General features: G+C 41.3%; 1 protein-coding gene across 3 annotated transcripts in view; it reads right to left on the reverse strand.

Annotated features, from left to right (window-relative positions):
- The window catches only part of Golm2 (golgi membrane protein 2), a 92,954-nt gene that overhangs the window by 11,924 nt on the left and 61,769 nt on the right, over positions 1 to 19,261 (reverse strand). For 2 of the 3 annotated variants that reach the window (XM_045156927.1, XM_045156926.1), the window contains exon 9: positions 2,346 to 2,513. The exons of the other annotated variant lie outside the window; for it this stretch is intronic. In XM_045156927.1, the coding sequence (XP_045012862.1) occupies positions 2,346 to 2,513 (168 nt within the window). The remainder of the gene's footprint in view (positions 1 to 2,345; positions 2,514 to 19,261) is intronic. 3 annotated transcript variants of the gene reach the window in all.

Here is a 19,261-nt window from a genome sequence, read left to right on the forward strand (position 1 = left end):
ACCACTGGGTAACCCAAAAGGCAACATAGTGCTGAGAAGGGATGGAGGAGTGTCACACCATTGCGGAAGAGGTGGCAGAAAGAATGTAAGAGCCAAAGGAAGGGTACCACTCCTTACATACAACTGCCCAGACAGAATTTGACCTCAATATCCAAGACTGTGCAGTGCCCAGCAATACCTACACAAGACCCTCATAAAAGGAGAAAAAGATGATAACATCAAATGAAAAGAGAGACAAATGGACGGAGGGGATATGATGGAGAGCAGAGTTATATAGGGGAAAACGGGGAGGGGAGGGAAATACTATGGTTTGTAAGTATAAAAGTTGTCAATAAAAATATATATGTATTTTTAAAAAGACTCAATTGTCATTAATAAAAGCTCTAGAGCTGGAGAGATGGCTTAGAGGTTTTTGACATTTCCTATTAAGTTATTAAAGACTGACGGTACCCTTGAAATGGAAACCCTCACCCTCCAAGATCTAAATGTATACACACATGAAAGAGTGTTGCAAATGAATAAAATTCAAACAAATCACAAAGACACTGAAAAAAAGGTGAAATTTATATTTAAAAAGGATGACTTACACAACTCCTAGTACTTATTAATCTCTCTATTCTCTTCAACCATGTTTTTTTCAAAAACTAGAAGGTAGCATCACCAAAACAATGCTGAGGTACAAGTCAATAGTTTCCCCTTTTACACTGACTAGGGAAATTATATTTTCTTCTGAGTTTTAGAAACAATTCCTGCCATGAACCTTAATAAATTTGTTGTTGTTGTTTTTCAAGGTAGGGTCTCACTCTAGCCCAGGCTGACCTGGGACTCACTATGAAGTCCCAAACTGGCCTCGTAACTCACAGCAATCCTCCTATCTCTACCTCCCAAATGCTGGGATTAAAGGTGTGCACCACCACAGCTCTAAATAATTTTATTACTATAAAGGGAAGTAAAGAGAAAATCAAAACAAGACACAGTGGAAAACTATGCATCCTATTATAAAAATCTTATACTTCTTACTCTAAAAACACAGCCAACTTTTTTTTATCATTATTGGTTTTTGGAGGTAGGGTCTCACTCTAGTCCAGACTGACCTGGAATCACTATGGAGTCTTGGGCTAGTCTCAAACTCACAGCTATCATCCTATCTCTGCCTCCTAAGTAATGGTTTTAAACATTTTATTTATCTGTTTTATTTATTTATTTGAGACAGAGAAAGGGGGAGGGAGAAAGAGAAAATGGGTGCGCCAGGGCCTCCAGCCACTGCAAACTCCATGTGCTACCATGTGTGCATCTGGTTAACGTGTGACCTGGAGAATTGAACCTGGGTCCTTAGGCTTTGCAAACAAGTGCCTTAACCACAGAGCCATCTGTCCAGCCCGAGTACTAGTATTAAAGGCATGTGCCACCACACCTGGCTTATAGTCATCTTCAATACAGAGGATTTAACTCCATAAATACCACTATACAATCTATGTAGGCAGAAGACAAACCTTAACTTATAGTAAGCAATACACTCCGATAGGCATGCATGGGTTGGGCTGCATGCACAGATTCTGAACTTTCAGTAAGTTAAAAGATCAGAAGGAACAGTTAAGAAAAATACGTTGAATCTGTGTATTAAATGTAATGATAAATCTTCAATAACTGGTTGTTAAATATAAACTTTAAGACCCAAAAGAATTTAAAAATGGCATTCCCATGTTGTATCAGCAGTACAATGATTTTATCTTAATTTTAGAGACCATTCCCTTTATGACTTTGCTTTGATAAAAAAACTACCTGGACAACATTTGTTCTTAAATAAGTTTCCAGATAAGTAATTACAAAAGATATTTTCTGGAATCATTTCACCTAAGTAAAGCTTAGAGTCATTTTAAACAATTCTAAGTTTTCATTTTTTATTTAATTAATTTATTTATTTATTTTGAGGTAATGTCTCACTCCATCCCAGGCTGACCTGGAACTCACTCTGTAATCCCAGGGTGGCCTTGAATTTAGTGATACTCCTACCTCTGCCTCTCAAGTGCTGGGATTAAAGGCGTGTGCCACCATGCCTGGAAAATTCTAAAATTTTTCAAGGATTCAAAATTTCAAATTTGAACTGCATCAATAATACATATAAAATAATCTAAAACTAAATTTTGTTTTTAACAAAATTACTGATATATAGCTTCTACTATCAAAAATACTTTTCAAAAAATAAAACAGAAAAACTGCACAGAATGTCTTTACATTAAAATTATAAATCTATAATATGTGGAGAAAATTCTACACAAATTCAACCAAAAAAACTTTAGAGGTGAGTTTCACGGTCACAGCATGGAGGCCAGGCCCATGCTCACCTTGGACGTCTTCCTCTCCACCATCACCATCTTCTTCCTCATTGTAAGCCAGCTCAGCCTGCTTGTCTGCCTCATACTCACCTACGTTACCATCATCCCCATTATAATCCGCCAGTTTAGAGCCATGTTGCGGATCAACAGGGGATTCATTCTCATCAAAGAATCGGCCTGTGAAGTAGGTAGAGGATTAATTCAAGAGTAAAGAATAAGAAAGAAAAGGGACCTGTACTGAAGACAGATGAGAAAATAGACAAGGAAGCGTGGCAACTTTCATGGTACTGGTTATAAAAAGAATACATTTCAAGCCAGGTGTGGTAGCACACACCTTTAATCCCAGCACTCCAGAGGCAGAGGTAGGAGGATTGATGAGAGTTCAAAGCCACCCTGAGATTACATGAATTCCAGGTCAGCCCGAGCTAGAATGAGACCCTACCTCAGAAAATTAAAAAAAAAAAAAAATTAAAGGAGGGGCTGGAGGGATGGATTAGCAGTTAAGGCATTTGTCTGCAAAGCCAAAGGACCCAGGTTCCATTCCTCAGGACCCACATTACCCAGATGCACAAGGGGACGCACACAGCTGGAGTTCATCTGCAGTGGCTGGAGGCCCTGGCATGCCCATTCTCTTTCTCCCCCCTTTCTCTGTCAAATAAATAAATATAAAAATTAAACTAATTGGGCTGGAGAGATGGCTTAGCGGTTAAGCGCTTGCCTGTGAAGCCTAAGGACCCCGGTTCGAGGCTCGGTTCCCCAGGTCCCACATTAGCCAGATGCACAAGTGGGCGCACGCATCTGGAGTTCGTTTGCAATGGCTGGAAGCCCTGGCGCGCCCATTCTCTCTCTCTCCCTCTATCTGTCTTTCTCTCTATGTCTGCCGCTCTCAAATAAATAAATACAAAATGAACAAAAAAAATTTAAAAAAAAATTAAACTAATTAAAACTATAAAATATTTTTTAAAAAATAGCTGCCGGGCATGGTGGCACACGCCTTTAATCCCAGCACTTAGGGAAGTAGAGGTAGGAGGATCACCGAGAGTTTGAGGCCACCCTGAGACTACATAGTGAATTCTAGGTCAGCCTGAGCCAGAGTGAGACCCCACCTCGAAAAACTAAAAAACAAATTGTTTAAGTACACTGCAATGGAGCAGTAAGCTGGGAAGCATCTAGATTACTGCCTACATCTCAAAATAGCTTTTTTTAAAAATTTATTTGAGAGAGAGAGAAAGAAAGTTAATGGGCATGCCAGGACCTCTAGTTGCTACAGAAGAGCCAGACATATGCTCCACCTCATACATTTGGCTTACAATGGTATTAGGGTATTGAACCTGGGTCTTTGGACTTCACAAGCTAGTGCCTTAACACTAAGCCATCTCTCTAGCCCTCAAAATAGCTTTATTTAAGAACTTCTCTTTGCTGGGCATGGCAGCACATGCCTTTAATCCTAGCACTCAGGAGAACTGCCGTTCATGGCTACCTGGAGACTATGTAGGTCAACCTGGGCTAGAGTGACAACCCTACCTGGGGGGGGGGGGGGTACTGTGTTTAGTACTTGCTATTTAAGATTTAATGTTTTATTTCTTGTTGTTGCTGTGTGATTGTTTTTAGATTTATGATACTGGCTTGTCTGGAACTTGCTGTGTAGTTATGGAAACCCACAGCATTCTTTCTACAGCTGCTTCTGGACTGCTAGGGTTATAGACATGTGCCACCACACCTGACAATTTATTTATTTATTTACAAGCGAGGGAGACAGACAGGATGAGAGGAGGAATACAGGGGCTCTTGCCACTCAAATGAACTTGGCCCTATGTGGATAGTGGAGACTAAAACCTGGGTTAGCAGCTGTGGTGGTTTGATTCAGGTGTCCCCCATAAACTTAGGTGTTCTGAGTACTAGGTTCCCAGCTGATGGAGATGTGGGTATTAACACCGCCTGGAGGCACTGTATTGTTGATGGCGGGCTTATGGGTGTTATAGCCAGTTTCTCCTTGCCAGTGTTTGGCACACTCTCCTGTTGCTGTTGTCCACCTGATGTTGACCAGGGGGTGATGACCACCCTCTGCTCATGCCACCGTTTTCCCTGCCTTCGTGGAGCTTCCCCTCAAGCCTGTAAGCCAAAATAAACCTCTTTTTTCCCACAAGCTGCTCTTGGTTGGGTGATTTCTACCAGCAATGTGAACCTGACTGCAACACCAGGCTTTGCAAGCAAGTGCTTTTAACCACTAAACCATCTCTCCAGCACCCTCAAGTGATTTTTAAATTCATAACTTTTGTTGTGGGGGCAATTAGGCAGGGTCTCACTCTAGCCCAGGCTGACCTCAAGCTCATAGAAATCTTGCTACCTCTGCCTCCCAAGTTGTGGGATTAAAGGTTTGAGCCACAACAACCTAAATTCATAACCTTTAAAAATACTTCTACTTATATTTATTGACCTCTTTCCATTGATCTTTTTCCTATAAATGAAAAAAAAAGATCAGATGAAGATACTGAATGCTATCATATTTGTACTATTTTTTTTTCCAGGTAGGGTCTCACTCTAGCACAAGTTGATCTGCACTCACTATGTAATCCCAAACTGGCCTCAAACTCAGTGTGGTTCTCCTACCTCTGCCTCCCAAGGGCTGGGATGAGCCACCACCACGCCCAGCATATTTGTACTATTTGCATAATACAAAAGCAGTTAAGGAAGATAGAGATTCCTTTACACAATCATATATTTCCTATTCCATTTCCTATTTTTCTACTCACCAACAATTCCTCATTATCATAACAGAGCTCTGCCTGTCACATTTCCAATGTAGCATCTTTTCTCTCAAGATTCAAATCTCTCCATTTACCATTTTCTAGAAACATTGTGATGTTTCTTGGTTGCCAAATTTCACTTAATACTTGCCTTTCTTTTTAAAAAAAAAAATTTATTTATGTATGAGAGTGAAAGAGGGAGAGGGAGAGAGTGGGAATGCCAGGGCTGCCAGCAACTGCAAGCGAATTCCAGATGCACGTGCCCCCTTGTGCATCTGGCGTCAGGTCCTAGAGAATCGACCCAGGGTCCATTGGCTTTGTAGGCAAACACCTTAACCACTAAGCCATATTTCCAGCCCAATACTTGCCTTTCAAGTTTACCCAAACAATAGATCTTTATATATTACTTCCAAAGAGCTAAGTTCCATGCCTAAAATCAACTATAATATTTACACTCAACATATTTTTTTAAAATATTTTATTTATTTTGGGGGAGGATGAGAATATGGATGTGCAAGGGTCTCTAACAAATGAACTGCAGATACATGTGTTGCCTTGTACATCTGGCTTCATGTGGCTACTGGGGAATCGAACCTGGGTCCTTTGGCTTTGCTGGCAAGCAAGCACCTTAACTACTAAGTCATCTCCCCAGCCCTTAATATTTTGCTGTTGTTGTTGGTAGGGTCTCACTTTAGCCAAGGCTGATCTGGACTCACTCTGTAGTCCCAGGATGGCCTCAAACTCACAGCAATCCTCCTATCCCTGGCTCCTGAGTTCTGGGATTAAAAGTGTATGCTAACACACGTGGCTTGAAATAATCATTAATAATAATTAATAATAATAATTAATAATTAATAATAAATAATAATTAATAATCATTAATCAATCATTCATTTAATAAATTCATTTAATAAATAAATGTGGGGCAGGCATGGTGGCACACACCTTTAATTTCAGCACTCGGGAGGCAGAGGTAGGAGGATCACTGTGAGTTTGAGGCCAGCCTGAAACGACATAGTGAATTCCAGATCTGCCTAGACTAGAGCGAAACTCTACCTCGAAAAACCCAAAAAGAAAGGAAGAAAGAAAGGTATGTGTGTTGGTGGTGGTGTAACACCATATACTTGCCTGCAGCAGAGGGTGTTTGCCAATTAAAGATGGAGAGAATATTGTGTGTCCCCATTCTGTTGCTCTTCTCTTGCAACTTGGTTTTTTTTGGAGGTAGGGTCTCACTCTAGCTCAGGCTGACCTTGAACTCACTGTGTAGTCTCACACTGGACTTAAATTCATGGTAATCCTCCTACCTCTGCCTCCTGAGTGCTGAGATTAAAGGTATGCACCATGCTCGGCTCCTAATATTTTATTATTATTATTATTATTATTTTATTTGACAGAGAGAAAGAGAGAATGGGCACACCAGGGCCTTCAGCCCCTGCATAACAAATTCTAGATGCATGTGCCATCTCATGCATCTGGCTTATGTGGGTCCTGGGGCAACCAAACCTGGGTCCTTTGGCTTTTCAGGTAAGTGTCTTAACCATGAAACCATCCCTCCAGCCCTTTTATACTTGAGGTTCTTCTTAGTGACCCCAGAGCTTTCAGAGTGCCAACCTAGGATTACAGGTGCACATGGCATCTCCCAGCTGTTCATGTAGGACCTAGAGATTCACACTCCGGCAGCCTCAAGCCCCCTCACGGCCTAATGCTTACACAGTAAGCACACTCAATCACTGAACCACCTTTCTAGCCCTGAAATACACTTTTTAGATAAAAAGAACCTGGGTTGGACATGGTGGTGCATACCTTTAGTCCCACACCTGGGAGGCTGAGGTAGGAGGATTGCTATGAGTTTGAGGCCAACCTGGACTGTAGAATTAATACCAGATCAGTGAGACCCTGCCTTAGAAAAAAAGTTTTGTAAAAAGATGGAGCTTGGAAGTTGTTAACAAAAGTTTGGAAAAAAAAAAAAAAAGATGGAGCTACAGAATTTACTGTCTTCATGGGCTAGAGAGATGGCTCAGCAGTTCAAGATAAAAAGAACCCTAAGAGATAATCAAATGCAGGGCTATTTTCCAAAGAACAATTCAGTGGACATGTAGTATTTATCAATCTTTGTTACAAGAGTGTTTAGGTCCTAACATAGAACTTATGTGCAAATTGAAGCTCAAGACTAAGGCTGGGGAGATGGCTCAGTTGTTAAAGGTGCTTGCTTGTAAAGCTTGCTGGCCTAAATTCAATTACATAGGCATTCCTTTGCAGTGACAAGAGTATCCATACACATACAAACACACCCATGCATGTATGCAAAAAAAAAAAAAAAATTGGGTAGAGTAGTAAAGTAAAGGTAGTAGCATACCTTTAATCCCAGCACTCAGGAGGCAGAGTTAGGAGGACTGCTGAGAATTCGAGGCCACCCTGAGACTACAGAGTGAATTCAAGGTCAGCCTGGGATAGAGTGAAACCCTACCTCAAAAAACCAAAACTAGGATTGAGTCTGAATCTTAGAACTTGGGAGGTGGAGGCAGAAGGATAAAGGTCATCCTCGGCTGGGCATAATGGAGTATGCCTTTAATTCCAGCACTTGGGAGGCAGAGGTAGGAGGATCAGGCTAGCCTAAGAGTACATAATGAATTTCAGGTCAGCCTGAGCTAGAGTGAGACCCTATCTTGAAAAAAAAAAAAAAAAAAAACCCCACATCCTTATATACACAACAAGTTTAAGGCCAATATGGGCTGTATATATGAGGCCCTCTTAAATAAATAAATAAATGAAAGCCAGGTGTGGTGGAGCATGCCTTTACTCCCGCACTCAAAAAGAAGAGGTAGGAGGATTGCCATGAGTTCAAGGTCACCCTGACAGTACATAGTGAATTCAAGGTCACACTGGACTAGAACAAGACCCTACCTCAAAAAAAAAATAAATAAAAGGAAAAGAAAAAAAAGCCTGCAACTATAATTTTGAGACATGTCACTTACTAATTTAATTAATTTGCAGTGCCACAAATCAATCCCTTGACATTACACATGCTAGGCAAGTGCTCTACCATAGTTTGAGTCACTACTTAAGTTTTAGAAATGTCCTTAATATTTTCTTGTTCTCTTACTAGCAAACTCTAAAGTTACGTTTTGAAACTCTGCTCAATGACTGGAGCGAAAAGTCAGCAGTTAAAAGCACTTGCTGCCAGGTGTGGTGGCACACGCCTTTAACCCCAGCACTTGGGAGGCAGAGGTAGGAGGATCACCATCAGTTCAGGGCTACCCTGGGACTACATAGTAAATTCCAGGCCAGCTTGAGCTAGAGTGAAACCCTACCTCGAAAAACAAAACACACACAAAAAAGCACATGCTTACAAAGTTTGCTGACTCCCATTCAATTCCCTGGTACCTACTTAAAGCCAGATGCAAAGTAGTGCAGACATCTGTGATCCCAACTACCGCAAGGGGAGGCAGAACCGCAAGACTCTGAAGCTGAGCATCAGCTAGTCTGACCCTTCCACTGAAGTCTGTAAATGTGCTGTATGAAGAGAGCTTGTCTGTAACACAGACACTTTGACATTGCCCTCTTACTTCCACATGTGTGTCCTGACCTCCACATGTGTGAAAAGCACACACACAAGTGAATAAATTTTTTTACCCAGCTGTAGTAGTTTACTCCTTTAAACCCAACACCGGGAGTGCTTCTTTGCAAAGCCTGGCAGTCTGGGTTTGATTCTCCAGGACACACAAAAAGCCAGACACACAGAGTGGCACATGCATCTGGAGCTCGTTTGCAGTGGCAAGAAGCCCTGGCATGCCCATATTCACTCTTTGTCAAAATAAATATTCTATCACTCTTCTTGCAAATAAACAAATAAAATGTTATTTATTAGTTATTTACTTATTGGTTTTTGTTTTTCAAGGTAGGGTCTTGCTCTAGTCCAGGTGGACCTGGAATTCACTATATAATCTCCTCACAGTGATCCTTCTACTTCTGCCTCCTAAGTGCTGGAATTAAAGGTATGCATCACCACACCTGGCCAGATTTTTTTTTTTTACTTTTTAAAAAAAATTTACTTGCAAGCAGAGAGAGAGAGAGAGAGAGAGAGAGAGAGAGAGAGAGAGACCGACAGAGACAGAGAGAAGGGGTGTGCCAGGGCTTCTTGCCACTGCAAATGAACTCCAGATACATGTGCCCTTCTGGGCATATGGCTTTATGTGGACACTGAGGAATTGAACCCGGGCCTTTAGACTCTGCAAGTGAGAACCTAAATAGCTGAGTCTTCTCTCCAGGCCCTGTTTTTTCAGTATTTTGTATTATTTATTTCTCTGAGAGAGAAAAAGGAAAGAGAGAAAGAAAGAGAGAATGGGCGCAGCACAACCTCTATCCACTGCAAACGAACTTCAGAAGCAAGTGTCACCTTATGCATCTTGTTTATATGGGTCCTGGGGAATCAAGCCTGAGTCTTTTGGCTTTACAGGCAAGCACCTTAACTGCTAGGCCATCTCTCTAGCATGAGTTCCTGTTCTGATATTTTGAGAGAGGGTCTTGCTATGCAGCCCAGGCAGGTTGCCCTTGAACTTGAACATTTTTATGTATGCCTGTATGTGTCCTAGTTTTTTAAAAAATATTTACTTATTTGAGAGAGGGTGAGAGAAAATGTGGGTGAAGAAGAGGCAGGGAGAGAGACAGGAAGAGAAAAAAAGAATGGGCATGCCTGGGTCTTCATCCACTGCAAACAAACTCCAGATGCATGTGCCACCTTGTGCATCTGGGCTACATGGATCCTGAGAAATCAAACCTAGGTTCTTAGGCTTTGCAGGCAAGTGCCTTCCCGGCTAAGCCATCTCTTCAGCCCCTAAAATAATTTTTTTAAAAAATGGAAAAAAAAAAAAAGAATAAGAGAGCTAAGGAGATGGTACTTGATTGGAAATCTTGATGGCCCAAGTTCAATTCCTCAGTACTCATGTGGTGCAGGCATCTGGAGTTTGTTTGAAGTGGCAAATGGCCATGGTGTGCCCATTTTTTCTCTCTCCCCCCCTTGTCAACTTTTTTGAAATTAAAATAAATTCATAAATGATGCTGACTGGCAATATGGTGCCTTTATTCCAAATAAATAAATAAATATTTTTTTTAAAGAACCTATTTTCTCTTTGATTTTGTTAACTTTTACAATCTATTTGGGGCTGGAGAGATGGCTTAGCAGTTAAGCGCTTGCCTGTGAAGCCTAAGGACCCTTTCAGGCTCGATTCTCCAGGACCCACATAGGCCAATACACAAGGTAACACATGCATCTGGAGTTCATTTGCAGTGGCTGGAGGCCCTGGCACACCCATTCTCTCTCTATCTGCCTCTTTCTCTCTCTGTCTGTAGCTCTCAAATAAATAAATGGAAATAAACAAAAAAAAAATTTAAAAACAAACCTTTACTTTGTGTGTATGACCTGGTGTACATGTAAAGGTCAGAGGACAATCTGCAGGTTGTCAATACTCTACCTTCTGAGACAAGATTTCTTGCCACTACAACTTTAAGTTTCAAATTGTAACCAACTCTATGTGGGTGATGGGGAGTAGAACCCAGGCAAACAAGCTTGTATAAAATATATCTATCTCAGAGCTGCAAAGATGGCTTAGCAGTTAAGGTACTTGTTTGAGAACCCTGAAGACTCATGTTCAACTCTCCAGGTGCCACATAAGCCAGACACACAAAGTGATGTAAACATGCAAGATTGCACATGTGCACAAGGGGATGCATTTGTCTGAAGTTTAACTGCATTGATTGGAGGCCCTGGCATGCCAATTCTACCTCTCTCTCTCACTTTAAAAAAAAAAAACAGTCTGGGCTTGCCTCAAAAAACAAAACTTTGTATTTCAGCCAGGCATGGTGGTGCATACCTTTAGTCCCAACACTCTGGAGGCAGAGGTAGAAGATCACTGTTGAGTTCAAGGCCATGCTGAGACAACATAGTGAATTCCAGGTCAGCCTGGGCTAGAGTGAGACCCTACCCTGAAAAACCAATCACACCATCAAACAAAATATATATATTAGAAAGAAAGAGAGACAATAGTATGGGTGCACCAGGACCTCTTGCCACTGAAAATGAACTCCAGATGCACATGCCACTTAATGCATCTGGCTCTACATAGGTCCTAGGGAATCAACCCTGGGTCAAAAGGCCTTGTAAGCAAGTGCCTTTAAACACTGGGCAGATCTCTCCAGTCCTAAAAATCCTTTTTAGTTAAAACAATTTGCACGATAAAACTTGCTATGGAAAGGTACTGGGTAAGGGTAGATGTTATAAAATTTATAAAAGGTTAGTATCTAAATTATTCACAAAAGCCAAAGGAAGGGCAGGACTCCTTACAATGCACTGTTCCAGACACAAAATGGCCTGGATATCCATGCTCTCACACTGCCTGGCACTAACTACTCAAGACCATTATAATAGGAGGAAAAGATGAAGACATAAAAATAAAAGAGAGACTGATAGAGAAAAGTGGGTATGATGGAGAGTGGACTTGTAAAGGGGGAAGTATATGTCGGGAATGATTATCATGGTTTACTGTCTATAATTATAGAAGTTGTCAATAATGAAAAAACATTTTTAAATATTCAAAAAGGGCTGGAGAGATGGCTTAGCGGTTAAGCGCTTGCCTGTGAAGCCTAAGAACCCCAGTTTGAGGCTCCATTCCCCAGGACCCACATGAGCCAGATGGACAAGGGGGCGTGTACATCTGGAGTTCCTTTGCAGTGGCTGGAGGACCTGGCGCACCCATTCTCTCTATATATCTGCCTCTCTCTCCCTCCCCCCCCCCCCCCTCTCTCTCTCTCTCTCTCTCTGTCACTTTCAAATAAATAAATAAATAAATAAATAGAAAGTTTAAAAAAATCTTCAAAAAGATTTGGGCTGGAGAGATGGCTTAGTGGTTAAGGTGCTTGCCTGCAAAGAGTAAGGACCCAGATTTAACACCCTAGGACCCACATAAACTAGATACACAAGGTGGCACATGCATCTGGAATTCATTTGCAGTGGCTAGATGCCCTAGTGCACCCATTCTTTCCTTCCCTCCCTCCCTCCCTCCCTCCCTCCCTTCCTCCCTCCCTCCCTCCCCCCCCTCTCTCCCTCCCTCCCTGTCTCTTCCACTCAAATAAATAAAAATAATATTTAAAAAAAAAATCAAAGGAGTCAGGTCATCAGAAAGTAAATTCTGGCCTGGAGAGATGGATCAGCAATTAAAGGTGCTTGCTTGCAAAACATGAGGGCCTAGGTTTGATTCCCAGAACCTTTGAAAAACCACATACACAAAGTGTTCCTTGTGTCCAGAGTTCAATTGCAGCAGCACTAGGCCCTAATATGCCCATTCTCTCTTTTTCCTCTTTCAATAAACGTTCATACCCATATATTAATGCTACTCTCACTTTTGGTTAGAGAACCTTCTCTTTTCAGTTGGTAGTGACCTCAGGATGACTCAGAAGGCATTATGGTGCTAGGAATAAGTGAAAGAGGAGTGCTCAGCACTGCAATATCTCTATCACACCTTCCAAGGCTCAGGGTCCATTGTGGAAGAGGTGGGGAAAGAATGTAAGAGCCAAAGGAAGGGTAGGACTCCTTACAACATGATCCTCCAGACACAAAATGGCCTGGATATCCATGACCTCACAGTGCCTGACACTACCTACACAAGACCATCATAATAGGAAGAAAAGAACATGACATCAAAATAAAAGAGAGACTGACTGAGAGGGAGAGGGGACATGATAGAGAATGGAGTTTCAAAGGGAAAGTGTGGGGAGGGAGGGAATTACATGGAATATTGTTTATAATTATAGAAGTTGTCAATTTAAAAAAATATATTTTAAAAAAAGATCTCTGTGGCCAGGCCGAGGAGAAGGCACTTGCCTGCAAAGGCTGCTGGTATGGGTTCAGTTCCTCAGCATCCACATAAATCCAGACACATGAAGTAGTTCATACATCTGTGCTTCCCAGTACCCATGAAAAGCTGGATACATAAAGGGGTACATGTACCTGGAGTTTGTTTGCAGAGACAAGAGACCTTGGGGCACTTTCTCTCCTCCCCGACCCCCATTTGTAAGTAAATAAATAAAAATTTTTGTGGCCAAGTCACAGAGAGACAAATAAATATCCAAATAGCCTGTGATAATATAAAATTATTCTAGAGTTGTGGAGATAATCCAATGGTTAAAGGTGCTTTCTTATTTGCTTGCAAAGCCAGCCAGTGTGGATTCAATTCCCCAGTACCCATACAAAGGGACTGTACAAAAGAGTACATGCACACATGACTCCAAAGTGCCTAGGACAACAGAGGTATAGCCAAGGATGACTTTGAACTTCTGATCCACTTGTCTCCAACTCCCACATGAGTGGTGAAAATTTCAGATGTGTATCATCACTCCTGGTTTTATGTAGTGCTAGAGTTCAAAACTTGCACATTCTAAGCAAGCATTCTACTAACTGAGGTACATTCCCAGCACATGTGTACATTTTCCACTGTTTATTTCTTTGCTTCCTTCTTTTTCTTGTATGTGCATGAGTGTGTCTATATAGTGCAAACACAGTGTGCATGCAGGTGCACATCCTGTGTGCAAGCATGCAGAGAGCAGAGGACAACATTGGACTTCCTCCTCTATTATTCTTTTGCTTCATTTACATGAAACAAAGTCTCTCACTGAGCCGGGAACACTGAGTCTGGAGCTACTGTTTACATTCAGACTGGCTTACTAGTGAACTCCAGTGATTCTCCTGCCTATGCCCTGCTCAGTGCTCAAGTTGCCAGGCTTTTTAAGTGCTTGCTAAGGATCAGATTCAGGTCCTTATGCTTTCGCAATAAATGTTCTTACCACCGAGCCATCCCCATAGCCACTCCCCCTTCCAACATATCTCTCTCTTTCTCTCTCTCTCTTTTCATGAGACAGGGTATCCCAGGCTTCACCCTGGGAGGCAGAGGTAGGATTGCTTTTTAAGAGGTCAGCCAGTGCCAGTGTGACATCCTACCTTGAGGGGGAAAAAGTGCTTTCTCGGAAAGCCTGCTGGATAAGGTTAAATTTCCATATAAAGCCATTTGCAGGAATGACTTATTTGCAATAGCAAGATTCTTTCTCAATAAAAGGTGGAGCACAGACATCTGCTTGGACCTCCAAATATGCACTGTGGCACCTGCAGGCCCATAAACACACTAAATAAACACACACACTAAACAAACAAATAAGTAGGTTTTGGTGGTGCACACCTTTAATCCCAGCACTCAGGAGGCAGAGTTCAAGGCCATCCTGACACTACATAGTGAATTCCAGGTCCGCCTAGGCTAGACAAAGATCCTATCTCAAAAAACCACAATAAATAAGGTAAGAGGTAGGAGGGGGCTGAAAAGATGGCTCATCAGTTAAAGTCACTTCCTTGCAAGCATGGAAACATGTCAGCCAGTGTTAAAATGTCCAGCATCCACATAAAGCTGGACACAGGGGCTAGAGCGGTGGCTCAGTAGTTAAGGTGCTTACCTGGAAAACCTAAGAACCTGAGTTTGAATCCCCAGTGTTAACGTGATGCACAAAGTGGTGCGTGCATCTGGATTTGCTTGCAGCGGTTAGAGGCCCTGCCATGCCCATTCTCTTTCTGCTTGCAAATGAATAAAAGTATTTTTTTTAAGCTGGACATGGTGGCACATACCTTTAATCTCGGCACGTGGGAGTTAGTGGTAGGAGGATCACCCTAAGTTCAAGGCCACCCTGAGACTGTAAATTCCAGGTCAGCGTGGGTTAGAGTAAGACCCTACCTGGGGTGGGGGGGGAGCTGGACAAAAAAATTTTACATCCAACTGTCATCCCAACAATGGGAGGTGGGCCCAGGATAATCCAGCTCCCAGGCCAGCTAGACTGGTAAATAAGCAACAGAAAAAAGAAAGACCTGTTTCTATTGTCCCCAAACTTCTAGATTCAGGGTGTGGCAGGAGCGCACATGCACACACAGACACACATTATAAAAAGATCAAGAGAGCGAGCTCCAGGTAACATGGCATCATACTAGCCATACCAAAGCAGCCTAGGGAGGAAAATAAACAGAAACACAGAAAAATAACTCTTCTACCAAAAACTGAAGGTATATAAGTTATTATCAAACAGAGCAGAGAACAAGCGAGACCAAGATCTTCCAGAAAGGAGAAAACCAGCCAGAATCCCACCGAGGCACCAATAGCCATGATTCACAAGTCTGCAGAGGAGCTGCAGGAGCAGAAACCAGGTGATTTTCCACTCACATCAGCCTCCTCACAAAGTCAAGAAACCTGAAGGGGAAGACAGCAGGGACCAGCTGAGCAGCTCCAGTACAATTCCAAACACCCTGCATTCCCATTCCCCAACCATCAGAACCATGAACATCTGGGGAACTCATTCACTCCGGAGCTGTCAGGCACTGAGGGAGATCAAGGTGGGCACTTAGCACTGGTGAGATTGGAAGCCTCTCAAAAGGTACTAGGAATTACTTATACAAAGCCAAATACATAGAACTGCACTGGAAGTGCTAATCTCTCTTTCCATGCTATGAAAGGTTATATATTAAATTTGAATAGTGTATTCTTGGTTGGCATTACCCTTCTCAAATAAACATTATTTTAGTGTTGGCTATTGTTGCCTTTGATGTTTCCTGAGTTTTTAGGGCCTTTGTCTTTTTCTTCTGCCATTATCGGGATCAGGGACTACTGGCCCCAGGCTGACTTGGAACCCATTTCAGATTAGAAATCTCAACCTCCCAGTTGATAGGATTAAGGGTGTGGAGCAACACATACCCTTTGGGACTTTGGCTTTATTAGATTATCTGTTCATTTTTTAAAATTTTTGTTTATTTATTTATTTGAGAGCAACAGACAGACAAAGAGAGAAAGAGGCAGAAAGAGCAAGAATGAGCAGGGCAGGACCTCCAGCCACTGCAAACAAACTCCAGATGCATGTGCCACCTTCTGCATCTGGCTTATGTGGGTACTGGGGATTTGAGCCTTGAACTAGGGTCCTTAGGCTTCACAGGCAAGCCCTTAAATCTCCTAGGCAATCTCTTCATCCCCTTATCTGTTCATTTTAATCACCACACTTGTATAAATACTCTGTGCTGGTTTTAACTGAATGTGTATAATGCTCAATTTAATTTTAAAATTTGCCAGTAATTTGCTTCACCCAGTCTACTACAATATTTGAATAGCAGACAAACCCAAAAATTAAGGTCACTTCTGCTTCTTCTCTTGGAGTGTAAGAGCTACACCTAGCACCTTAAACTCCTACAATGAAGATAATAAAGTTGGATTTACACAGCTAAGGACACTGCACATAATTAAATTAACTCAAGATAGTGGGGCATGATAGCGCATAGCTTAGTTCCAGCACTCGGGAGGCACAGGTAGGAGGATCACCATGACTTTGAGGCCACCCTGAGACAACATAGTGAATTCCAGGTCAGCCTGGACTAGAGTGAAACTCTACATCAAAAAAAAAAAAAAAAAAAAATCAAAATGCAAAAATCTCTACATTGTAATACAAGAAACTCAAAAAAAGTAAGACAACACAACCCCACCAAAAATTATAAATCCAAGTTGGGCGTGGTGCCACATACCTTTAATCCCCGCACTCAGGAGGTTGAAGTAGGAGGATCACCATGAGTTTGAGGTTACCCTAAGACTACATAGTGAATTCCAGCTCAGCCTGGACTAGAGTGAAACCCTACCTCGAAAAACCAAAATAAATAAATAAAATTATAAATCCATCAGAAATGACCTCCAGTGAAACTGCTTTAGATGAAATGCCTGACAAAGATTAAAAAAAAAAAAAGATTATGTTCAAAGAAATCAAAGAAAACACAGGTAACTAACTTAATTAAATAAGGACGTCAATAAAAGACTTGAGTAAGAAAATTGATATAATGAAAAAAATACCAATCAGAAATACTAGAAATGAAAATCAGAGTTAGTGAGATAGAAAACTCTATAGAAATTCTTACCAGTGGGAGAAGGAGAGGACAGAATATCTAAACTAGAAGACCACATGGCAGATCTGATACAGGAAAACAAAGAGAAAGACAAACTAGTAGGAAGTCATGAATGGGAATTTCAAGACATTCGGGACATTATGAAGAGATCAAACATAAGAACTCAGGGCATAGTAGGAGAAGAATTTCACTCCAAAGGCATAACAGGTATTTTCAACAAAATTGTAGATGAAAACTTCCCACAACTAGGGAAAGTGATACCAATACAGATACAGGAAGCATATACAATGCCAAACATACAAAATCAGGAAAGACCCTCTCGCTGTCATATTATGATTAAACTACAAAACACACAAACCAAAGAAAATATATTGAAAGAAGTTGAGAGAAAAATCAAGTCATGTCCACCAGGATAACAGCTGATTACTCACCAGAAACTTTAAAATCCAGAAGGGCTTGGAATGATGTATTTTCAGTTCTGAAAGATAACAACTATCAACCAAGATTACTTTATCCTGCAAAGCTATCCATTCAAATACAGGGAGAAATAAAGACACTCCACATGAAAAGCAGGCTAAAGGAATATATGAAGACTAAACAAGCTCTACAGAAAATACTTGAGTGTGGGGTGGGAGATATGGCTCAGCGGTTAAGGGGCATGCCTGCGAAGCCTAAGGACCCTGGTTTGATTCTCCAGGTCCCACATTAGCCAGAAGACTAACATAATGAATTCCAGGCCAGCCTGGACTAGAGTGAAACTCTACCTCAAAAAAAGCAGAATCCTTCAATTTGTTGCCTCCAAGAAACTCACCTTCCCATAAAAGATGGACACTCTGGATGAAAGGATAGAAGATGGCATTTCAAGCAAATGGGCCTAGAAACCAAGCAGATCCTATCCTAATATCTAACAGGGAAGACTTCATACTAACATTAGTTAGGAAAGATAAGGAAGGTCAATTTCTCTTGATTAAAAGAACACTACAACAAGAAGACATTACAATCCTAAATATATATACACCTAACATGGAGGCTCCCAATTTCATCAAACACTACTAGAACTAAGGTCACAGATAACACCAAACACAGTGTGGTGAGTGACTTCAACACCCCTCTCTCATCAATTGACAGGTCACCCCAGCAAAAAATAAACAGATGCATCTGGATTAAATCAAGTCATAGAACAAATGGACCTAACAGATTATCTACATAACACTTCACCCAAATGCTCAGAATATATATTCTTTTTAGCAGCACATGGAACATTCTCTAAAATAGACCATATGGGCTGGAGAGATGGCTTAGTGGTTGAGCGCTTGCCTGTGAAGCCTAAGGACCCCAGTTCAAGGCTCGGTTCCCCAGGTCCCACATTAGCCAGATGCACAAGGAGGGGCATGCATCTGCAGTTCATTTGCAGAGGCTGGAAGCCCTGGCGCGCCCATTCTCTCTTTCTCCCTCTATCTGTCTTTCTCTCTGTATCTGTCGCTCTCAAATAAATAAATAAATAAATAATTTTTAAAAATAAAATAAAATAGACCATATATTAGGACACAAAGCAAATCTTAAGAGATACAGGAAAACTGAAATAATTCCTTGTACTGTATCTCATCACAATGGGATTAAACTGCAAATCAACAGCAAGAAAATCTATAGAGCATACACAAAATCATAGAAACTAAACAATACACTCAGATATAAGTCTGGGTTTCTACAGCCACCTGATCTTTGACAAAATGCTAAAAAGACCCATTGGAGAAATGACAGATAGGAAAACATGATATTTATCAGTAGAAGGATGAAAATATATCCTTCTCTCTCTACATGGATAAGAATTAGGTCCAAATGAATCAAAGAACCTTAATACAAGACCTAAAACTCTGCCAGTGCTAGAGAAAAAAGTAGGAGAAAACCCTTCAATATATTAGTATAGGCAAAGACTTTCTCTGAATATAACCCCAGTTGCTCAGGAAATAAAAACCACTGACCAATGACTAGGACCTCATGAAATTAAAACAGTTTTGTACAACAAAGGACACCGTAAACAGAGCAAAGAGGCAGCCTATAGAATGGGAGAAAATCTTTGCTTGCTATACATCTGACTGAGGATTAATATCTAGGCAAGAACACAAAGAACTCAAAACACTAAATAATAAAAAATCAAAGCTGGGCATGGTGGCACACACCTTTAATCCCAGCATCAGGAGGCAGAGGTAGAAGGA

This window comes from Jaculus jaculus, chromosome 8 (assembly GCF_020740685.1).
Source record: "Jaculus jaculus isolate mJacJac1 chromosome 8, mJacJac1.mat.Y.cur, whole genome shotgun sequence".
NCBI lineage: Eukaryota > Metazoa > Chordata > Mammalia > Rodentia > Dipodidae > Jaculus > Jaculus jaculus.